The 23,317-nt window shown below is 36.4% G+C and overlaps 1 protein-coding gene across 2 annotated transcripts in view; it reads left to right on the forward strand.

Annotated features, from left to right (window-relative positions):
- Positions 1-2,970: 2,970 nt before the first annotated feature.
- Positions 2,971-23,317, forward strand: part of PNLIPRP3 (pancreatic lipase related protein 3) — a 48,769-nt gene continuing 28,422 nt past the window's right edge. For both annotated transcript variants that reach the window (XR_013524419.1, XM_002756618.5), the window contains exons 1-4: positions 2,971-3,318; positions 11,686-11,840; positions 16,502-16,621; positions 17,666-17,797. Coding sequence is in view for 1 of the 2 variants with exons in the window: in XM_002756618.5 (XP_002756664.1) it covers positions 3,270-3,318; positions 11,686-11,840; positions 16,502-16,621; positions 17,666-17,797 (456 nt within the window). In the remaining variant the exon portion in view is untranslated. The remainder of the gene's footprint in view (positions 3,319-11,685; positions 11,841-16,501; positions 16,622-17,665; positions 17,798-23,317) is intronic.

A 23,317-nucleotide genomic window follows, 5' to 3' on the forward strand; every position in this document is an offset into this window, starting at 1 on the left:
AATGTAATAATAATAGAAATAAAGTACACAATAAATGTAATGTGCTTGAATCATCCCAAAGCCATCCTCTCACCCCATCCCGTGGAAAAACTGTCTTTCATAAAACTGGTCCCTGGTGCCAAAATGGTTGGGGACTGCTGTTTGTAAGTGGTTCAGCTTGAAGGGTGCTTAAAGTCGGGAAGTGGTAAGAGAAGCACATAGGGGCAGTTTGCTAAAGCCATGCAGGAATGCTAATGAGTTTAGATTTTATCTCCTAGGAAAATGATCAGATCTGTGTTTTAGAAAAAAACCTGTACCAACAAGCATACAAATGTATACTCTTGGCTTTCAAGCTTGAAATTTAGTAAAGTAACATTCAATATGGCGAAACCCCATCTCTACTAAATACAAAAATTAGCCAGGTATGTGGTACACACCTGTAGTCCCAGCTACTTGGGAGGCTGAGGCAGGAGAATCGCTTGAACCTGGGAGGAGGAGTTTGCAGTGAGCCAAGATTGCACCACTGCACTCCACCCTGGGCGATAGAGCAAGACTCCGTCTCAAGGGGCAAAAAAAGAAATATGAAATTGTTTAAGTTATAAAATATTAAAAATAACACAAAATGCAGTGAGTATTCAGAAACTAGAGACATCTTATCTGACTGAGGATAATCAGAAAAAAAATATTTATGAAAGAGTCTGTCCCATTGAACTGGGCTTGGATTTATGAGGGGGTTTTAGATTTATAGAGAAAGATGAAGCAGCACCATCATAGAAGAAACAGCATGACCCAAACACTAAGCAGGGGGACAGGAGCAATACGTGAGAAGGGCATGGACTTTACAGCTCAGATGGTAGACCGAGGAGACGACAAGCAAGTCCTTGATCTGAGTTAAGTACATTGAGCTTTATTCAATAGGGACATTTGAGGAAAGCATGATCAGAGATGTGATTCCAGATGGTTTACCTGTGAACAATGTCTGTGATGCCTCATTGGGAAGAGAGAAACCTGGGCCAGCAACAATGTTCCAGGCAAAAAAGAAAGTTCTGAGTGTGGATGTTGACAGGGAGTCTGACAAGAGGGAATGAATGAGGGTGACATCACCGAGGGAGGATCAACAGGGCCTGGCTTGACTCAGAATGAGGGTGGCAGGGACCTTAAGGGTGTCAAAGATGATGTGAATGTTTCCAGCTCGTGACTCAAATAATAGCAGTTCTAACAACAGGAACAGAGAAGGCATGAAGAAGAGCTCTTGGAGAGAAAAGGGTTTCTTAAGATTTGGATATGATGACTTTATGCTTCGGATAAAGTATCTGAAAGGCCCAGAAACATTGGTAATGCTGGGCTGGGAGTTTTGGAAAGAGAATGGATTTTGTGATGAACTTTTAAAAGCTATTATTAACTTCTCTATGTGACATTTTTCAGACAGAACTACAATGATTGCAGCAAGCATTTATGGATTCACTAGTATCTGATCCTCGTTAAATACAATTGTTAAAGTATGGGTCTTCAGCTCTCAGAATGATAATCTCTCTAGGGTAAGAATTTCCTTGGATGATATGAGATCAGTGAACGCTAATGCTGTTTTTTTCTTTCAACAAATATTGACCAGGTGCCTGCTATGATAGACCTATTGCTGTGTGCTGGGGGCCTGGAGATGAACAAAACCCAGCTTGTCTCAGAATAGTTTGACCTGGGGGAGGAAAATAAATGTAAATACCCAACAATTCTGTAATATCCTACGTGTCATAAGAGATTCATTACAAATTGCTTTAAAAATATAGAAAAGGGGGTGATTTTAAAAAATGTCCTTTATTATCAATGTAGGTCTGTGTACTTTTTAGTTTAAAAATGCTTATTAAGTACCTACCAAGTCCCAAACATTGTGCTTGTCACTTGGGATGCAGATATAAATAATATGCAGTCTTCTGAGAGCTTCTACTGATGACTGTATTAAATGTTATTCATACTTATCTTACAGGTATGGCTGAAAACATTGATTCTTGAAGTGTTGCTTGGAAAAAAAAGACCAGTTGTAACTAGTGAAGCATTTAGAGTGTGCTTTTTCCATGATATGGGCACTCACAGCATGCCTGGCACACTGCTTGTTGCTGCTGAATAGTTAATTCTCTAATTACTGCAGGACTATATGCCAGTGTGGACTGGCTGCCATGAGTACCAGGAAATGTTTCAACCAAATAAAGCATCCAGGACTTGGAAGTACTCTTGTTCATAATCTCTTCTTTGTCTAATTCTTGCATAATGTAACAAAGTTTATATGAAAAGGCCATGTCTCATAAATCTTTGAAATTTAAATATTATTATAGTGAGAAAGAAAAAGTTAAGAAAAACTAAGAAATAATGTTAGCTATTTTCTATGAACATTTAAAAATTTAGAAACTATCTGTAGATTGAATTGTTCCTCACTTTAAGTTAACATAGCCAAAATGGCAAATTTCTATTACATTAAAGTATATCATGAAGCCTATGTACAATCATGTAAAGGTGTATTTAGCTATATGTGAACATAAATTTGCCTGTAAACCAATTAACATAGTTGAAAAATGACAGTACCAAAATTAACACGTAATAAAGTACTTACTAGGTACCAGGTGCTATTCAGACAATAAATAATTAAATCATCTTATTTAGCATATGAGTTAGAAACGATGATCATCCCCATTTCACAGATAAGGAAAGGAATAGTGAGGCTTACTAGCCCAAGGTCACACTGCTAATAAGTGGCAGAGGCAGAATTTGGACCCAGATTCAGGCTCTGAAGACAATAATGATAACTGCCTTGTTATACTGCCACACAAGTAAGAGGGAAAGATTAGCTATGCTGCTTAACGAACTCAGAACATCTTTTAGCAGGGTCCATTTTTGTTAAGTGGGATACTTACACACAGAAATATGTTAGGGAAAAAGATCCTGAAAGTGTCTACTCCTGGTTTGGAAAAATATTAACTTTTAAATAGTTATTATCTAGTGTCTTGAAACCTTAAAGTAACTTTCAAGAGTGACTCAGTTTGTGCTTTACCAAAATATTACTAATAATGAAACAGCAAAACCTTGGATGTTTCCATTACCAATCAGAAGATGTAAGGCACACCCTGATAATTTTATTTACTTTACAGGGCATAAGGTGGAATAACATGTTCTTCTAAATGCAGAGTTTAAACACTGAGTTGCATCATTGCGAAGAAAACCACTTAGTATTTTACAGTGACGTGACTTTACGAGTAAAGATCTTCAAGGAGATTTTCATGTGATTTAAAAAATCAGCTTAGATGCTTGGAATTTGGATTGTTGCATTCTTGTTCTCTGGCACATCGAGAGGTAAGATTCATGATTTATAATCAGTTCTTTAAAAATAATGAATATATTTACATCTAAAATGTAATTGACATGAACTTATTCTTTAGAAATTACTATTGCTAATTTCATTCTTAAGTAGTTTATTATTTTTACAGATATATTTGAAATATTGGCTGTTTATATATCTTTGTATTTATTTATTTTTATTTATCATAAATTATCAATGTAAAATGCCTCACTTAATACTGAATGAGCGTTATGAACATAAAGAAGCATCTATTTCCAACAATATAAAAGAGTTGCTGGACAGTCTTGTATTGGGTTCCTAGCTCTGCCACTTACTAGTCATATGGGATTTGATATTAAAGTCTCAATTTCTTCATTTCTAAGATGAGTAGGTAGCAATAAATGATAAAATACATGTATCTGACTCATAGTAGATACTCAATAAATGAATGAATTAACTAATTATTAATATCAATTGGAATGTCCATTTTTTCCATTTAAGTCACAGTTTTATGGAGGGATATTGGTCTGTGGACATTTCTCAGACATTAACACAATATTCTTTGACATGTTTGATCTTTATACTATGGACTTTCTAGACATTATTGTGTAAGGAGTTAGTGGTTTTGGCTGTGTTAACCATCCTTGTTTAATATTTTACCTATAAGCAGACACTAAAGGTAGTTGATTTGTTTTGACCAAACTAGAATCAAATAATTTTAATGTTGAACAAGATCAACACTTTGTTGTAATGTATCGTGTAGTTGGTTGAGATAGTATGGTGGTAAGAAGACGGTCCTCATGTCTTTAACATTCAGTTCAACCACTGGTTTGAATTTTGAATCTTCTTGGATTTTAGTCCTCATTCTGCTGCTTGATAGTTGCTTAACCTTAAACAAGTACTTAACCTTTCTTAGCCTCAGTTTATTCATCTGTAAAAACAGGACACTAACCAATATAACATTATAGGGTTGTGCAAATTAAGTAAGATACAAGTTGAGCATCTCCAATCCAAAAATCTGAAATCTGAACTTCTCCAAAATCTGAAACATTTTGAGCACTAACATGATCCCACAAGTGGAAAATTTTACATATAAATACTTAACACAAACTTTGTTTCATGCACAAAATTATTAAAATACTGTATAAAATTACCTTTAGACTGTGTATAAGGTATATATGAAAAATAAATGAATTTTGTGTTAAGACTTGGACTCTGTCTCCAAGATACCTGATAGTGTATATGCCAACATTCCAAAACCCGAAATGTGAAATATGTCTGGTCCCAAGCATTTTGGATAAGGGATACTTAATGAGCAATTCTTGTAAAATGCTTGGCATGGGATTGGGACATATTAGTAGTGAGCAATCAATAAATGTTAGCTCTTATTTACACAGATGAAGAAAACAGAGAGAGATTCATTGTGAACCATCTTGGTGCTAGCTGGTGGAATTGGCCAACCTTGACTTTCAGTTCAGTGGTTTATAATCCGTGACCACCAGCTTTTCTCTATTGGCTAAAAAATGAAGGAGATAGAACTACCATTAGTTTTTATATTTCAAGAACCATATTCTATTTCGCATGATTCTCCTGCCCTAGGACAGTCCTAATTGAGTGTTGGAAGCAGTTAGACTGGTGAAGGCAGAATTAAGAAATAGGCAGTCTTCCCTGATCTGCTGAGATGGTATTTAAAGCCATGAATGCAGACAAGATCATCAAGGGAGTGACTGCAGGTAGAGAAGGAAGATGGAACTATGAGTCCTAGGACACTTCCTCATTAAGACATCAGGAAGACGAAGGCAAACTAGCAAAGAAGACTGCCAACAAGTGCTCAGTGAAGTGGCAGGAAAACTAGGAGAGTTAGATCCTAGAAGTCAATTTAAGATGAAAGAAATAACAGCATGTTTGTGTAAGGCTAGAAATGATCCAGTAGAGAGGAGGAAAGTTGGTAAAGCAGGAGAAAGAGAGGGGAGTAATGTTGAGCCTTACTCCTCAGTAGGTGAGAGAAGATGGATTTCTAATAGGATGAAGGTCTGCCTTTATGAGGAACAAAAACAGTTCATCTCTTGTGAACAGAGTGAAGGCAGAATAGAAGGGCAGGTATCTGCAGGTAGCTGGATAGACATGCTGGGAGCTTATAAAAGGTCTCTGCTTTTTGTTTCTGGTTTCTTATTGAAATAGGAAACAAGGTCATCAGCCAAGAGGGTTGGTGGGCATAAAAATGTTGGAGGTTTGAGTAGAGGGGAGAATAATGAAATAGCCCAGGAGCCTGGGAAAATGTATGACCTAAGAAATTATGGTATGATGGTGGGACAGCTTTAGGATTTGCTTTAATTTAATAACCACAAATTAAAAGTGAGATATTCAGTATGGTATGTAATTTTCTCCAGGCACATTCAGCTGCACAGGTGTAGGCAGGAAATAGGTGAAGTGTTGGGTTTAACCAGAGTTGTGGTTAAGCCGAGTGAAGAAAGAAGAGAAGTTCAAGGAGAGTATATGGGTGTGGTTATACTTGACTGTAGTATTTAAACTGGATAGGAAGGGAATTGAGGAGAGAAATGGTTGCCTAATAAAGTTATTTTGACAAAATACATAGTTATGTAAAATTTAGATAATACATATATTTCTCCTACACACCACATATCTGTTACATAGCTGCCATAAATTTAACAACTGAGTCTACATCCATTTGTATTATTACCTATATCACATCTATTAAATCTATAACAGAGTCCATTGCCTTCAATCTTCTGGTACCGACCATTATGCTAATGACTTCTAAATGTGATATCTCCAGCTGAACTTCTCCCTGGAATCCCAGTCTCATATACACAGCTGCCTCTGAGACAGCTCCACTTAGGTATCTAAGTCATATTAAATGTACTTATCTGAAACTGGACTCTCAATATCTACCCACAAATCTGTTCATCTCAAAATTTTCACAATTAATGGCTTTCCAGGTGCTCTGGCCAAAACATCTTGGCATCATCCTTGACTTTTCTTTCTGTCATACCTCACTGCCACTTAGTCAGCACATCTCTGGATCCTCCTTCAAAATCTATGCAGAATCCGACCACTTGTAACCACCTCCGCTGCTACCTCCCTAATCTTAGCCATGATTGTCTCTTACCTAGTTTGTTACAATAGTCTCCTAGCTGGGCTCTTCCCCTACCCTTGCCCTGCTTCAGTCTATTCTCAATACAGAAGCTAACCTAAGTCAGTCAATGTCACTTTCCACTCAAAGCCCTCCAGTGACTTCCCATATCACTTCAGAGTAAAAGCCAAAGTCCTCCCAGTGATCTGCCGGGTGCTACATGCTTTAGCCCTCTGTTACCTTCTAGTATTGACCCCAGCTACTCGTCCACCTACCTGTATTCAAACTCCTGGGGGCCGGATACATTCCAAATGTTAGGTTTTTTTAAAATTAAATTTTAGAAATGTGCTATGGTAAATATACTGTATATAATATATAATCTCCAGAAAAATCTGGGTGAGCACCCCATATTTAATCACATGAATATATATGTGGTAAAATATATGACTATTATCCCGCATAATTTAATCCCAAATTAAATGGGATAAAGATTTCAAATAGCCTTAGGTCTGTTATTGCTACCAAATTACTTACTGCAAACTAGAAAACAAAATAAATGAAGAAACCCCAAAGCAACTGTTTTTTCCACAGAGATTTTTAGATTTTGAAATTGCAGAATAAGTCATTGTGGAGCTGTGTCTTCTCACTGTCTCCATTCCCTGGGCCTAGTCCGAGTGCCTCCTCATAGTTCTTCAATCACAATAGGCTCCCTGCCTCCTTGCAGAGTCTTGTACTTTCCTTCCCTCTGTCTGGAATGCCGACCCGCACATCTCCACGTGGTTTGCTCCTCACTCCCTCAGTTCCTGAATCAAATGCTATCTTTTTAGTGAGGCCTTCCCTGGACACCCTATTTGAACTGCAAACCCCTCCTCACCTAAATGCACACACACCCTCATCCCTTCCCTGCTTTAGGTTCCTCTCAGCACCTGTCACTGTTTTAACCTAGTCATTTAAAAAAAACTTATTCTTATCTATTGTCTGTCTCTATGTCCCCTACTAGATTATATATTCCATGAGGGCTAGAATTGTTTTTTCTACTGCTGAATTCCATTGCTAATAGCATCTGGCAAATAATAGGCACTCAAACAAACAAATATTTCTTGAATACATTATCGAACCTAATTGCCAGCTTTTCTGTGTCATCAGAAAAGCCTGCTCACAGTAAGAGAGAAAAGTGACTCCTTTCTATCTTAATTGGAAATTAGGAAGATATTAACTAATATGCCAATTTACATGATTTCTTAACTAGTTAACACTAGCTTCATGCTGTTTTTCAAATGTTTCTTTAAAGAACTATTAGGCTAACAGAGAAATAAAGCATTTCAACTGGAGAATATATTAAAATATAATGACTCAACAACTGAAGAAACTGGAAAAAAATAGGTAAAAGTGGAGAAAGCATTTAAGTAATAAAAATAAAAGTAGAAGTGAATTATACAAATAGGAAAACTAGAATTCATAAACCTATGTGGCAGTTGCTTAATAAAACTAATGAAACAGAAAAACATGATGGCAAATTTAAAGAAATAAAGTGAACTAACCTTAGATGTGGTTGAAGTTAAAATGACTAGACTTCACATAAATTTATGATAGAAGAAATTCTAGTTGAAAATCTTACTCCTTACAGCAGAATAAATCCCAGATGGGTAAATATTCAAAAGTAAGAGATAAAACAATAGAAGAAAGAAAGAAAACAGTGCAATTGTTAGTAGTTTTGGAGTGAGTAAGGCTTTTCTAAACAAGACAAGACCCCAAAGCCACTAAGCAAAAGCTTGATAATTTCAATTGCATAAATGAAAAACTTCTAAATGACAAAAGTAAAATAAATAAAACCAAAATATAAACAACAAATTTGAGTATATTTGCCAGATACCTGACTAAAAGGGAGCAAATTTCTCTACTCTTCAAAGAGTTTTTACAAATAAATAAGCAAAAACAAACTTTAGAAAAATATGCACAGAGCACAGAGATCTCATCCACAGAAGAGGTACCAATGGTCAGAAATGCATGAAGTGATATTCAAAGTGTCTGATAATTAAATAAAATGCAAATTAAATAACAACAAGTTTTCATTCTGGTAGAACATGTAAAATTGTCATACTAGTGGCACTCATAGAAACTGAAATCTACATACCCTTCCATGGTAGATTGTATTGTTGTTCCCCAGATTGTTCTTCCTCCCTGTAAGACCACTATACACATTTACCTTTGACCACATGACACTGAAGAGAGTATTCCAATTCTAGAAACCTTTAAGAGCCTTTGCATGGTTCCACAGTTACATCCTTTTCCTCTTCCCCAAGAGACACAGCTCAAAAGAGGACCTACTCCTTTAGCTTGAATTCTGCAATGCAGAAGACTGGTATATCAGAGATAGGGCCAACCTAAAACCACTGCAGCCAAAGGATAACATGAGCAAGAAATAAACCTTAATTTTTGTAAGCCAGTGAGATTTGGGGCCCTGTTTATTACCACAGCATAACCTAGGAGAAGCTAGGCTATATCTCCCAATTCCACTTAGTAATAGAATGACTGGCATAAGGGTTCAGTTACTTTCCTGCCACAAATAGCAATACATTTGACTTAGATCATCACTCTTTCTAAGTCTTCATTTTTTCATATATATATGACACATAAGACTAAATCTGTTTTTGGTATTTTTATTAGTAGTAGTAAGACCAAAAAACACCAGACTGGGCATAATTTGGTACATAAGTACTCTTTCTGTCCTTTTGTGACGTTTTTTATTGTAAAGGTAATTCATATTCGTTATTGAAATTTTGATAATATAGACAAGTATAAATAAGAAAATAAAAACCACTGTGAATCACCATTAATATTTTGGTACAATTTGTTTGAATTTTTTTTCTATTACAAATATTATTACAAATTCTCTATAAACATTTTAAGGGCAGCAAAATGTTCCTCAATACCATAATTTTAAAATGATATCCTTTATTATTGGCCACTTAAGTTATTGACCCAATTTCAATGTATTAATTTTACAACAAATGTTATTTTTACAGAACTGTTAATCTTTCCATTTTTTCTTAAGTGGCTTCAATACCTTATAATGTTGTTTAGTCTGCTTTATCACATCTCTCTTCCTTAACTTTATGTTAGGAATATTTAAGTATTTAATCTTCTTAAATACTCTCTGAGAGTATTTCCTTATGGAAAAAAGAACACTGTGGCAGATAACCTTGGTAAGTCATACACATAGAAAATAAGGACTAGTTATAAAAATCTTCATTTTAAAATCCATAGACTGAATAATGTAGTTGAGAACCTGTAGGAAAAAAGCAACAGAATGCAAAAAATAAAGGCAGCTGGGAAAAACAGAAGGCTGTTTTAGAAAGCCATGATCCAAGTATGAAGTCACTGGTTCAAATTAGAAAAGGATCAGAATGGATTCCAGGCAGGAGAAATATTAAGAAGCTGCAATATATTAGGGATATATTGATGAAGGCACATGTTCATTTTTCCAGGAAGAGGAAAAAACAGGCGGCCAGAGAATATAGGAAAACACAAACAGTACAAGATAGGCATGATCTAAATAGTAAACTACAATGACACTGATGCTGAGTAATTCAAATAGTAGAAAAGAGAATTTATTTGAGGCATCTCCTTTGAAGGGAACGAGTGTCTAAACAATGTAAGTGCAGAAAAGGAAATGGAATTATAGCATGCTAGTTGGCTGAAGCCAAAAATATTTATCTAGTCATAATAATATGAATTCTGTTTATTGATTTTCAACTTTTTGGAATCAGCCTGTAGACAAAACATAGAAGGATTAATTATGCTTATAGAGCAAAGTCTGAATATTATCAGTCTCGACAGTATGAAAGCAACATTATAAAGCCAACAGACCTTGGAAGCTGGAAGAGAAGAAGAGAGGGAGAGGTAGTACCACTAAAACCTTCCTCTCAGTAAACTGGAAGTCAGGTTCTAAAAAATATGATGTATGGATCAGAAAATGGAAGGTTACTATTTAAATTTATAATAGAAGCCAATAAATGAGCAAAAAACAAAACAAACAAACAACAAATAGGAACAACAACAAAAAATACAGTGTTATTGACCTATTGGAGGAAGAGGTGAGACAAAGTGAAGAGTGGGATGTGCTGGATTATTGAGCTGTTATCTCTGGGCTTAAAGCCTGCCCTTCTGGCTGAGCTTTGTTGGGGCTGAAATGTGGCCAGTACCATCCTAACAAGTGTGAGATGATATATCATCAAGGTTTTGATTTACATTTCCATAGTGATTCATGATGTTGAGCATCTTTTCATATACCCATGGACCATTTGTATATCTTCTAAAGGAAAATGTCTATTCAGGTCCTTTGCCTATTTTTAAATTTAGTTATTTGATTTTTTTGCTATTGAGTTGTATGAGTTCTTTAGGTATTTTTTTTTTACTGAAATAGAGAAAACAATCCTAAAATTAATGTGGAACCACAAAAGACTCTAAATAACAAAGCAATCTTAAGAAAGAACAAAGCTGGAAGCAACAAACTTCCTGATTCAAAACTATACTTACTACAAAACTGTAGTCATCAAGACAATATAATACTGACATAAAAACAGATACATAAACCAATGGAACAGAATAGAGAGTCCAGAAATACACCCACATGTATATGGTCAACTAGTATTTGACAAGGGTGCCAAGAATATACAATGAGGAAATGATAGGCTCCTTCAACAAATGGTGTTGGGAAAATTGGATATCCATATACAAAAGAATAAAATTGAATCCTTATGCCATATACAAATTATATGCCCATGTTTTTATGGTCAACTGTTCTTCAACAACAGTTCCAAGGATATCCAATGATAGGCTTCTTCAACAAATGGTATTGGGAATAGTGGATGTCCATATACAAAAGAATGAAATTGAACCCTCATCTTATGCCATATACAAAATTAACTGGGAATAAAGACTTAAATGTAAGAATTGAAATTATAAAACTCCTAGGAGAAAACATAGGAAAAATCTCCTTGATGCTGGCTGTAGCAATGATTCTTTTGGAATATGACAACAAAAGCACAGGCAACACAAGTAAAATGAACAAGTGGGATTGCATTACGGAAAAGCTTCTGCACAGCAAAGGAACTAATCAACCAAATGAAAAGGCAACCCTATAGAATGAGAGAAAATATTTTCAAGCCATAAATCTGATAAGGGGTTAATAGCCAAAATTAAAGACTACTTTAACTCATAGTAAGAAACAGCCTCTCTCTAAGCTTGGTTCGTCTATTACTGACACTCCACCTTTCCGCTGCAGGAAAAGAAGTTTGCTATGAAAGGTTAGGGTGTTTCAAAGATGGTTTACCATGGATCAGCACTTTCTCAACAGAGTTAGGAGGTTTACCCTGGTCTCCAGAGAAGATAAACATTCGTTTCCTGCTCTACACTATACGCAGTCCCAATGCCTATCAGGTAAGCTAACTTGTAGCCTTCACACATGGATTATTCTAAAATACAAGATGTGGCTATGGACACAGAAGACATAGATACAGTAACCTATTCTGACATGTGCTATTGACTTAAAGGCAAACATTTCTTTTCAGTATTATGAGTCAGATTTTGTTATTATCTATTTAAAATTTAAATATGAAGATTGCTCTTACGTTGTTTGATAAGAGGTAAACTTGATATTATGTTCAGTCAATGTACTAATTGAGAACCTTCCATCTGTAAGACTGTGAATAAGCAAGAATGCCTATTATCTATTGAACTGAATAAATAGAACAGTCTTAAGTTCATTACAGTAGGAGAAATGACACATATAAATAAATACCTTTCTTGCAACACAAATTATGGTTTGTGATGTAAGATGCAATTGAAAGACTCTGGGAACAAAGTGAAGAAGAGCTCACCTTGAGGTCAGTCATGGAACCAGGTAACATTTTGAGGAGGTCATGTATTTGAAGTGTATCCTGCAGGGTAAGCAAGATTCTCACAAGCAGAAATAAGCAGGGTAATGGCAAAGGAAATGGCATGAACATTAAGGAGCGAAACCACAGGCCTGTCTGATGAATGACGTGTTGGGTTAGTCTGGGGGCAGGGAAGAAGTCTTCAAAAGTAAAGTTAGTTAGATAAGTAGTTGAAGAACAATTTAATAGTTCCTTCCTGTGGAGTTTGTACTTCATCCTGTGAGCATGAGGCCCCGTTGAGAGCTTTCCAGAGATGCTTCAGGGCATTTACTCTGGCTGAAGTGTGCTCTCTTGTCTGAAGCTGGAAGAAAGTAAACATGAGACAAGTGTGCTGTCTGACATAGTCACCACTAACCAGATGTGACTATTAAAGTTACAATTAAATAAAATTAAAAGCAGTTCATCAGCCACACCAGCCACATTTCAAGTGCTCAACAGCCACACATGGCTAGTGGCTACCATACTGGACAGTGCAAATATGGACTATTTGCATCATCACAGAAAGTTCCATTTGACAATGTTAAATAGAAAGCTGGAGTGCAGTTTGGATCACACATGAGAAACCAGCCTGAACTAGAGTAATGAATGTGAGTATGATAATAGAAAATCAACATGATAACATCATAAACTATCCTGAGATTTCACACATGAATGATTGGGAAAATGATAACCCTCTTAGCAGAAAAACTGAGGATAAAAGAGAAGGAGTTAGATTCTGGAGGTGAGGCTAGAGCAGGCTATTGGAGATGTTAGTCTGACAGCTAAGCAGGCAGTCCAGAGCTGGAGAAAGAGATTCAAAAGTCTTCTACCTAGAGTTGAAAAATATAAAACCTGGCCAGGCACGGTGGTTCATGCTGGTAATCCCAGCACTTTGGGAGGCCGAAGTGGGCAGATCATGAGGTCAAGAGATCAACATGCTAAAACCCTGTATCTACTAAAAATACAAAAATTAGCTGAGCATGGTGGTGGGCACCTGTAATCCCAGCTACTTGGGAGGCTGAGGCAGGAGAATTGCTTGAAACCAGGAGGCGGAGGTTGCAGTGAGCCAAGATAGCACCACTGCACTCCAGACTGGGCAACAGAGTGAGACTGTGTCTCAAAAAAAAAAAAAAAAAAAAAGAAAGAAAGAAAAAAAATTAAACCCGAAGAGTACATGAAATCTCAGAAGCGAGAAATGAGGGCAGGACTAGGACTGGGTGGAGGATCTATATTTAGGGAGCAGGAAAAAAAGGAGGCCAGAGAAGATCATTTCCAGTCTTTAGCTGAATCTGCAACCTTGGGGCTTACTTTCCATCAGGCCCATCATATACTGCCAGGCCTTGCTAGCCAAGACATCCCTCTTCTATGCCTTCCTACCATACAAATATGATCTGATTTGTAGTTGCCTACTCACCAGATACACATACATATGTACACACTACTCTTTACTGAAATCTGCCATCTGTAGATGAGTACTTCCCTAAATAATGTTCTTCACACCTTCCCCACTTCCCTCCATTTGGAAAGAATCATGTGTAATTAAACCAGATATATATCTGAATTTTGTAATGGATAGAGGCCTATTGTTTGTTGTTAAAGTGTTTTTCTAACAACTGTGATATAGGATGAGTCAAGGTGTATAATTAAAATAAGGATTTCCACAGACCTGACTCATATGCTATATGGATTTGACTCACTTATAAAAATAACTCTACACAATTCACATACTCTCTTCTCCTAGTGAGGAATTATCAAAGATAAATGTGGTGTGGTACAATAAACTTGGTCTTCTGGAATTCACAGGTCTTTATAGTTACCTTTTTGTAAAAATAAAAACAACCTGCTTCTCCATAAATCTATGACTCCTTAACCTAGAGTGACTTATGCAGCCATGGTGGTGATGGACATGTTGCACACTTCCGGTAGTTTCTGTGTCTGCAGCGTTAGTCAAGGATAGAACCTACCTAACTGGTAACTATTTTTTGCTTGCTAGAGATGATATCACTGGAAATGTAGTCATCAGAATGGATTGATCTTGTACCTCTTAGGCTTCATGTCTGCTCAGTCAAAGAATGCTAAAAGGCCCGGATAAACCTTGATATTTTAATTAACCCTTCCTCTCAGTACCCTCTTCTGTACAATACTGACATCATTTTCTGGTTCCTATCCTTGTGGCAGCAGAATCCAAGCTGTCTTCTTTTGATCCCATGATGCTGTATGGAGTTTCCCACTTTTATACTGAAAAGCTACTTTACAGGGTTGTGACAGAGTGAATGTGAGTTGAAGGAAAGTGTTTTCTCTACCTATTCTACTTAATTAAACTCCTCAGTGATCTCAGACAAGATCACCCTAGATGGAAAACAGATGGCAAATGGCAGAGAGACATGTCCAATGTATGATGTGAATAAACTCCTTTTTATACTAGTGTGACAACAGAAGATGCTCAGATCACACAGTATCTGTCAGAATGTGACTTGGAGGTTTGCTCCAGGTCTCACCTATTCAAACTATTCTCATGATGAGAAAAGAATAAACATGGACTAAATTTCCTCCAAAATATTTTTCTAATGTCGAAACAGGGCTATAGTGGGTGTTTGAGGAGCTCCAGCTGGGCCTAAGAGAGTTGAAATGAGTGAGCATCTGGATCTCTTAGATAAATAGATGGAATGTTTTTGTATGTGGATTGCATTATTCATCAGAGAAATGCTTCCTAGAAGGCCTGAAGACAATTGACTTTATTTCCCACTTCAGCAAATCTCATGTCTGGTTTGAGCCCTATCAGCAGAGAACACTATAAGTCAGAACTTGACTTGAGACCCCAGTGATTAAGCACATAACTTCAAAGACCATTTGGATTTGAACCCTGGCTTCAGGATTCATTAGCTGCAATACTTTTTGGCAAGTTACTTGGCCCCTCAGTGTCCCCCTTTCTAATTTTTAAGATTACTAACTTCCTCACAGTATTGTGAGAGTTAAATGAGCTACTCTATAAAGTGCTTAGAACGATGCCTGGCAAATAGACAGATAGGAGTGTTAGCTATTATAATTACTACACAAGCCAACTTATGACTCTCATAGCCATTAGCTTACCGTCTTGGAGACATATCACCTAGCCAGCAAATTGTATGATTAATAGCATTACTTTTAAACACAGGTAGCTAGAAATAGTTTCTTTGTTTGAATTTCATAAATATCTAAATGTGTTGCTTTCTGGTTATAGGATTCACCATTGTCAGACTTGCTATTTGCTGATTTAAGTATTCATTTTTTTCAATTGAATTGCTTATACATGTGTCTTTTATTTTTTTATAACAAAATCACTTAAATTAATAGAATCCTAAAGTCTTTGAGAGTTTAGTTATTAAGGCAATCTAGCAAAATACAAAAATACAAAAGAATGTTTAACATAATCATATAAAACTATCTCCAATAAGCTGTTATATTTCATGTGATGAGATTTAACCTCAATTCCTTACTCATAAAGTTGAGTGGACAACCTCCATTTTTGCCATGCTTTCAGCATGCTTCTAGGCATGTTTTAATTCTCAGGAATTTCATTGATCACTGAGAAATGTTATACAAAAGTAAGATTTACTGAAATTCTGATTTAAACTTCCCAACATTGTCTTGCAAACATTACTTTAAAAATCAAAAATTTTTTTCCTTGTGTTGAATTTGTATACTGCATTTTATAAATGCATTAATTTTTTGAGCTAGATGTGGTGGCTTGTGCCTATAATCCCAGCAAATTAAGGGGCTGAGGTAGGACGATCTTGAGGCCAGGATTCAAGATCACCCTAGGCAACATAATGAGACCCTGTCTCTAAAAATATTTGTTTAAAATTAGCCACGTGTGGTGGCATGGGTCTGTAGTCCTAGCTACTCAGGAGGCTGAGAAGGGCAGATGGATTGAGCCCAGGAATTTGCAACTGCAGTGAGTTATGATGGAGTCATTGCACTTCAGTCTGGGCAACAGAGTGAGACCCTGTCTCTAAATAATAATAATAATAATAATAATGTCTGGACTTTTATATGTAGCGGTAATTATTTGGTAAAAGTATATTAAAGAAAGTTGTTAAAAATCAAATTTAGTGAAAGACTTTTGAGCAGCTTTAGAATAGGTCTACTAACTATTACAAAATTTTTAATTATCATTTTTCCTTAATCACTTTCTGCTTCAAACAGGAGATCAGTGCGGTCAATTCTTTATCTATCCAAGCCTCCTATTTTGGAACAGACAAGATCACCCGTATCAACATAGCTGGATGGAAAACAGATGGCAAGTGGCAGAGAGACATGTGCAATGTATGATGTGAATAAACTCCTTTTTACACTAGCATGAGAGCTTTATGTTTAACATGAATGTACTTTGCAAGGTATTGATGTATATTCATGGAAATTTTCCATTTAGTTATCCACAGTTATCCACATTCCAGGGCCTCAAATGAATTATCCATTTCCCATTTATTTTTATTATAAACTGCACAGATTACAAGGGGAGCAGATTTGTATAATCACTCTTAAATAAATTCTTCTCTTGACAGAAGATTAAATGGTATGATCAATTTCTCATTTAATTTAAGAAAAACAATTTCCAAGTTAACTCCACTAAATTAATCTTTCTCTCTTATATTTAAGATTAATAGACTGCTAACATCATAAGCAATTAATGATTTATAAGGCCATATAGTGAAGATAACATTAGTACCTATCTCACTAAGAAGTGCATTTATATATATTTTATATATATTGAATACACATTTGTGTATTTTACACATATAAATTTATTTAATTCTCAGTGAAATAGGTACTAATTACTAATATCAGTCTATCTATCTATGAGCTAGGACAGAGCCTAGTCTGTAGTAGGTTCTCTATTAATATCTATGTATTAGTCCATTTTTATGCTGCTATAAAGAACTGCCCTAGACTGAGTAACTTATAAAAGAAAGAGGCTTAATTGATTCACAACTCAGCATGGCTGGGGAGGTCTCAGGAAACTTACCATCATGGCAGAAGGTATTGCTTCACAAGGCATCAGGAAGAAGAAGTGCCAAATGAAGGGGAAGAGTCCCTTATAAAACCATGATATCCATGAGAACTCACTATCACAGAAACGGCATGGGGAAACCGCCCCAATGATTCAATTACCTTCACCTGGTCTCTCCTTTGACATGTGGAGATTATGGGGATTAATGGAATTACAATTCAAGATAAGATTTGGGTGGGGACACAAAGCCTAACCATATCAACCTACTAGTATAATTTCTTATTATGAAATCGAGTGTTGAGAACTTTGGTTTTTTATAACACTTATTTCTTTAATGTTTACATGAATCTTTGTTCCAGGTGTTGCTACAGGTGGAAGATATAAACTGCATTAATTTAGATTGGATCAACGGCTCACTGGAATACATCCATGCTGTAAACAACCTCCGTGTTGTTGGTGCTGAGGTGGCTTATTTTATTGATGTTCTCATGGTAAGAAGAGTTAAATATTTAAAATTATATTGACTTGGTTTTGGATTGTAACATTCAGAAGTTGGGGCAATTTTGTGTTTTTTATTAGCTTAGACAAGTACAGAACATGTGAAGTAAGCATTTGTATATGGCAAACAGGAAAGAAAGTTTCTTTGTAGTAAAGAGCCTGTGGTTATTTGAAGTACCACTTGGTGGCAGTGTGTCTACACAGGCTCATCACTAAAAACTGCCCCCTCAAGGTCACTGCCTTGGTCAGCATGTTGGACCATCTCAATAAATTTCATCACCATGTAAATCTATCCTTAGAATTATAACGTGTTACCATCTTACAAATGTTATCTGTTTAGATCATGACATGCATTTTCACACAAAAAGAGGATTCTGCGCCTGTGAATTAGTTAGGTCTGTAGGCCAGTCCAGACTTAACAACTGTTTAGCCCACATATTCTCTAAAAGAATAAAATAGACCTTGATATTTAGTAGGCCTATATGCTGCAACATTCATGAATCTCCAAATGCTTTCCAAAAAGTAATTTCCCACCCTAAAATACAGTGTAATAAAATCTAAAGATGTATAATCCTTTCAGATTTTTAAGGAAGATTCATTTATTCATTCAACAAATACATATTTCAATCTGTACTTACTGTGGGCTGGACACAATTCTGGGAATGGAAGATATGACTTGAGAGTAAGACAGTGTTTCTGCTCTGACAAAGTGTTTAGTAGGCGAGGGAAGGCACACACAGAAGCAAATGGACAAGAAAATGTAGTTAGCAACAAGTACTGGGAGAAGAAAATGCAAGGCAATAGAATGGAGAGTGGCAGGAGCAGAAATGAATTGGATGAGCAGCCAGGTTGGGTGATATTTGAACACTGAACACAGTCAGTAAACATCCTGAAGAAGGAATTAGGGATTCAAAGACTCATTTATGCCCTGACACTTCTCTATCTTTTCTTCCCACTCTATCAGGGGAGACTAGGGTACAAGATATTTAGAGAAAGTCTGTGTACAAAGGATGAAATCAGATTCACCTCCTCTTTAGAACAAAAAAAAAAGCCAGCTGTAAGCTTTCATGAATTTCTTTATTGATCTTAGGGTCTGAGCTGTGGGCTTTCCTATGTCCAGTAAATAAGTAATGTGGTTTATAGGAAGCTGACAGGAGATGTTTGCAGAACTGAAGGGAAAAATGTTTGTTGAATTAAATGTTCATTGAATTTAACAGGCCACCTTGGAGTGGGAAAAGGGTTAAGGTGAGTGGGCTCCAGCGCCCCTGGGGATAATTCAGGATTCGAGCTTTAAAAAGGAGCAGCTAAAGGGACAGCTGAGTCTCTTCTCCACCTCTCATTTTGTCATCTCATCGCAGGTTACTAGACCATCATACTTCACCACCTGGACTGGTTCTGGGGCAAGCAGGTGCTTGGGAATGGGGTAGAAGTTGGGGAAGAAAAAGAAGAAGAATGAAGGGGATAAGGGCTGAAAATGATCTCAAATACCAACCTATATAAGGAGATAGGAAAGAAAATAGACATTTTAAATAGTGGCAGCAGTAGAGGAAGGGACATCCTAAAGACTATGCACCATTCATTGTCAGTTATTCACATACATAAATGAGAGAGAAAATATTCTTTGTTCTGTGACTTATAAAACTGTCATAACTGGTGGAAAATGAAACATTTGATCAAATGAAAAATGTATGCAAGTAAAATGAGTTGCTGGATTTTCACTGTAATTATGGGAGCCTGAAACTTAGGTCAAACTAAAAATGCTTGCTCAGGAGTGACATTATTAAGATAATAGAATAGGAAGACCTGGATCCTTCTTTCTCCTGAAAGCATGCTGATTCAACAGTAACACACAGACAAATTTTCTTTGTGAGAAATTCAGAAACTAATTGAGAGGCTCTTACACCCTGGGTAAATACAAAACCAGCTAACTGAAGGCAGGACGAAAATTTGAGATACCCTCTTGTCTTAACTCCTTCTGACCCAGCACTATATGGTCTCAAGAAAACTCCTAGCTTCCAGCTTCACCTTGTGGAGGTAAAAAGTGGAACTTCATACCCAATGTTCCAGCTTTGCTGAGGGCTGCTCAGGGTAATCACTTTAATCTCACATGTCTCGGAGCATTGATAGAACCCAGAACATTTTAATACCTGGGGGCCAATGAAAACAAAGATGGGAAGAAAGATGGCATTCAAGCAGTCACTATAGCCCCTTCCTCTGGCTCAGTACAGACAAAGTGAGTGAGTAGAATCCCTTAAAGAGTTAGACTGCAAATCCAAAGTTCCTACTTTTCCAGGGGCTGTCTGAGAGACCCGCTTCTGTCTTGCCTCTCTTGGAAGTGCTAATTACACTCAGATTACTCTAGATGCTTGAGGGTTGCTAAGAACAAAGATAGTGGTTTGGACCAGCATAGAGGTTTGACAAGGACCTGGAATTGTTAGCTAGGCTGATTGGTGAGAATCTTCTCACACAAAGGACAATCTATGAACACTAGCAGAGGTGGCTGTTTTTCCTGCTGTGCAGATACCAATATAAAAAGTCAAGGAAAATGAAGAAACAGTGTATACCAAAGACACAGATTCATCTCCAGAAACTAACCCTAATGAAACAGAGAGATATATGATTTACCTGACTGACAATTCAAAATAACCATCATAAAAATGCTAAATGAGGTCAGGAGAATATTGCGAACAAAGTGAGAATTTCAACAAGAAGATTTTAAAAAAATAAATAAAAAGTACCAAACAAATCTTGGAGCAGAAGAATATAACTGAAGACCAAGTGTGGTGGCTCATGCCTGTAATCACAGCACTTTGGGAGGCTGAGGCAAGCAGATCACTTGACATCAGGAATTCGAGACCAACCTGGGCAACATAGTGAAACCCTGTCTCTACTAAAAATACAAAAAATTAGCCAGTTATGGTGGTGCACACCTGTAATCCCAGCTACATGGAAGATTAAGGCATAAGAATCGCTTGAATCTGGGAGATGGAGGTTGCAGTGAGCCAAGATCAAACCACTGTACTCCAGCCTGGGTGACAGACTGCACTGCACTCCAGCCTGGGTAGCAGAGTGAGACTCTGTCTCAAAAGCAAAAACCAAAACAAAAACCAAAAAAGAAAGTGGAAATATAAAATAAAATATATTACCTCTACCTCTGGTAGAGGTAAACTTACAGACAAATACAAAATTCGGTAACATGTGTAGGTAAATCACTTTTAATTCTAGTATAAAAGTTAAAAGACAAAAGTATTAAGATTAACTATAACTATAAAAATATATTAATGGATACACAATTTTAAAAAGATGTAATTATGACATCAATAACATGAAGTATGTGATGTGAAGGCGTGAAAGTGTAGATTTTGGGATATGTGATTGAAATTAAGTTATCTCCTTAAAATACACTATTATACTATTCTAACTACGACATGTTTTATGTAAACCCTGTGGTAACCACAAAGAAAGTACCTATTGAAAATACACTAAAGATTTCAAAAAGCAAAGTATATTAATACAAAAAAATCAACAAAACCCAAAGAAAGACAACAATAGAGGAAACGAGGAACAAAAGAACTATACAACAAGTAGAAAATCATTTTTTCATATAGTAATAATGGTCAGATGTGGTGGCTCATACCTGTAATCCCAGCACTTTGGGAAGCTCAGATGGGAGGATCACTGGAGGCCTAGGGTTCAAGACAAGCCTGGGCAACATAGTGAGACCCTGTCTCTATAAAAAGAGTTTTTGTTTGTTTGTTTGTTTGTTTGTTTTAGGGCCAAGTATGGTGGCTCATGCCTGTAATCCCTGCACTTTGGGAGACCAAGGCAGGTGGATCACTTGAGGTCAGGAGTTCAAGACCAACCTGGCCAATATGGTGAAATCCCATCTAAAAATACAAAAATGAGACAGGCATGTTGGTGGGTGCCTGTAATCACAGCTACTTGGGAGGCTAAGGTAGGACAGTTGCTTAAACCTGGGAGGCAGAGGTTGCAGTGAGTCAAGATCATGCCATTACACTCCAGCCTAGACAATAGAGTGAGATTTCATCTCGAAAAAAAAAAGTTTTTTCTAATTAGCTGGGTATAGTAACATGCACCTGTAGCCCCAGATATTCAGGAGGCTGAGGCAGGAGGATTCTTTGAGTCCAAAGGTTTGAGGGTGAAGTGAGCTATGATAATGATCTTGACACTGCACTCCAGCCTGGGTGGCAGAGCAAGACCCTGTCTCAAAACAAGACAAAACAAACAAACAAAACACAATAGTGAGTCCTTCTCCATCATAATTACTTTAAATGTAAATGGATTAAACTCTCTAATCAAAAGATAGAAAATGGTTAGAGGAACAACTGAATTTCTTCTCCACCTCTTTCTGTCACATCATAGCAGGTTACTAGATCACCACACTTCACCACCTGAACTGGTTCTGGGACAAGCAGGTGCTTGGGAATGGGGTAGGAAGATGGGGAATAAAAAGAAGAATGAAGGGGATAAGGACTGAATAGTTTTAAAATACTTTACTATATGCTGTCTACAAGAGATTCACTTTATATTTTAGAGACATACATGGGTTTAAAGTGAAGAGATGGAAAAGAATAATCAATGCAAATGGTAACTGTAAGAAAACAAATGACTGTACTCATATCTGACAAAGTGTATTTTAACTCAGAAAGTATCAGAAGTGACATAGGTCATTGTATAATGATAAAATAATCAATTCACCAGGAACATATAATAATTATAAATATATATGGACATGACATCAGAGTACCTAAATATATAAAGCAAATATTGACAGAACTGAAGGGAGAAATACACAGCAGTGAAATAATAGGAGCCTTCATTATCTGATTTTCAATAGTGAATAGGTCACCTGGATGGAAAACAAATAAGAAAGCAAACTTGAACAACGCTACAGACTAAATGGACATAACACATTGTATAGAATATTTCACCCAACAACAGCAGAATACACTTTCTTCTCAAGTACATGCAGAACCTTCTCCAGGATAGATCACAAATTAGGTCAGAACAACACGTTAGCTGACTCAAGATTGCAATCATACCAAGTATCTTTCTTGACCATAGTGGAATGAAACTAGAAATCAATAGCAAAAGGAAAATTGGAAAATACACAAATATGTGGAAATTAAACAGCAAACTTTTAAACAACCAATGGGTCAAGGAAGAAATCAAAAGTGAAATTAAAAAATATTATGAGACAAATGAAAACAAAAACACAAGATACCAAAACCCATGGGATTCAGCAAAAGCAGACTAAGGAAGTTTATAGTGATACATTTAAAAAGACAAAAGCTCTCCATTCAACAACCTAACTTCACACCTAAAAGAAATAGATCAAGCTTGTCTAACCCAAAGCCCAGAACAGTTTTGAATGTGGCCCAACACAAATTTGTAAATGTTTTAAAAACATTATGAGATTTATGAATGGACCTTTTTTTTAAAGCTCATTGGATATAATGATATATTAGTTTATTTATAATGATGTGTTAGTG

The sequence above is a fragment of the Callithrix jacchus genome, chromosome 12, assembly GCF_049354715.1.
Source record: "Callithrix jacchus isolate 240 chromosome 12, calJac240_pri, whole genome shotgun sequence".
Classification (NCBI taxonomy): domain Eukaryota; kingdom Metazoa; phylum Chordata; class Mammalia; order Primates; family Cebidae; genus Callithrix; species Callithrix jacchus.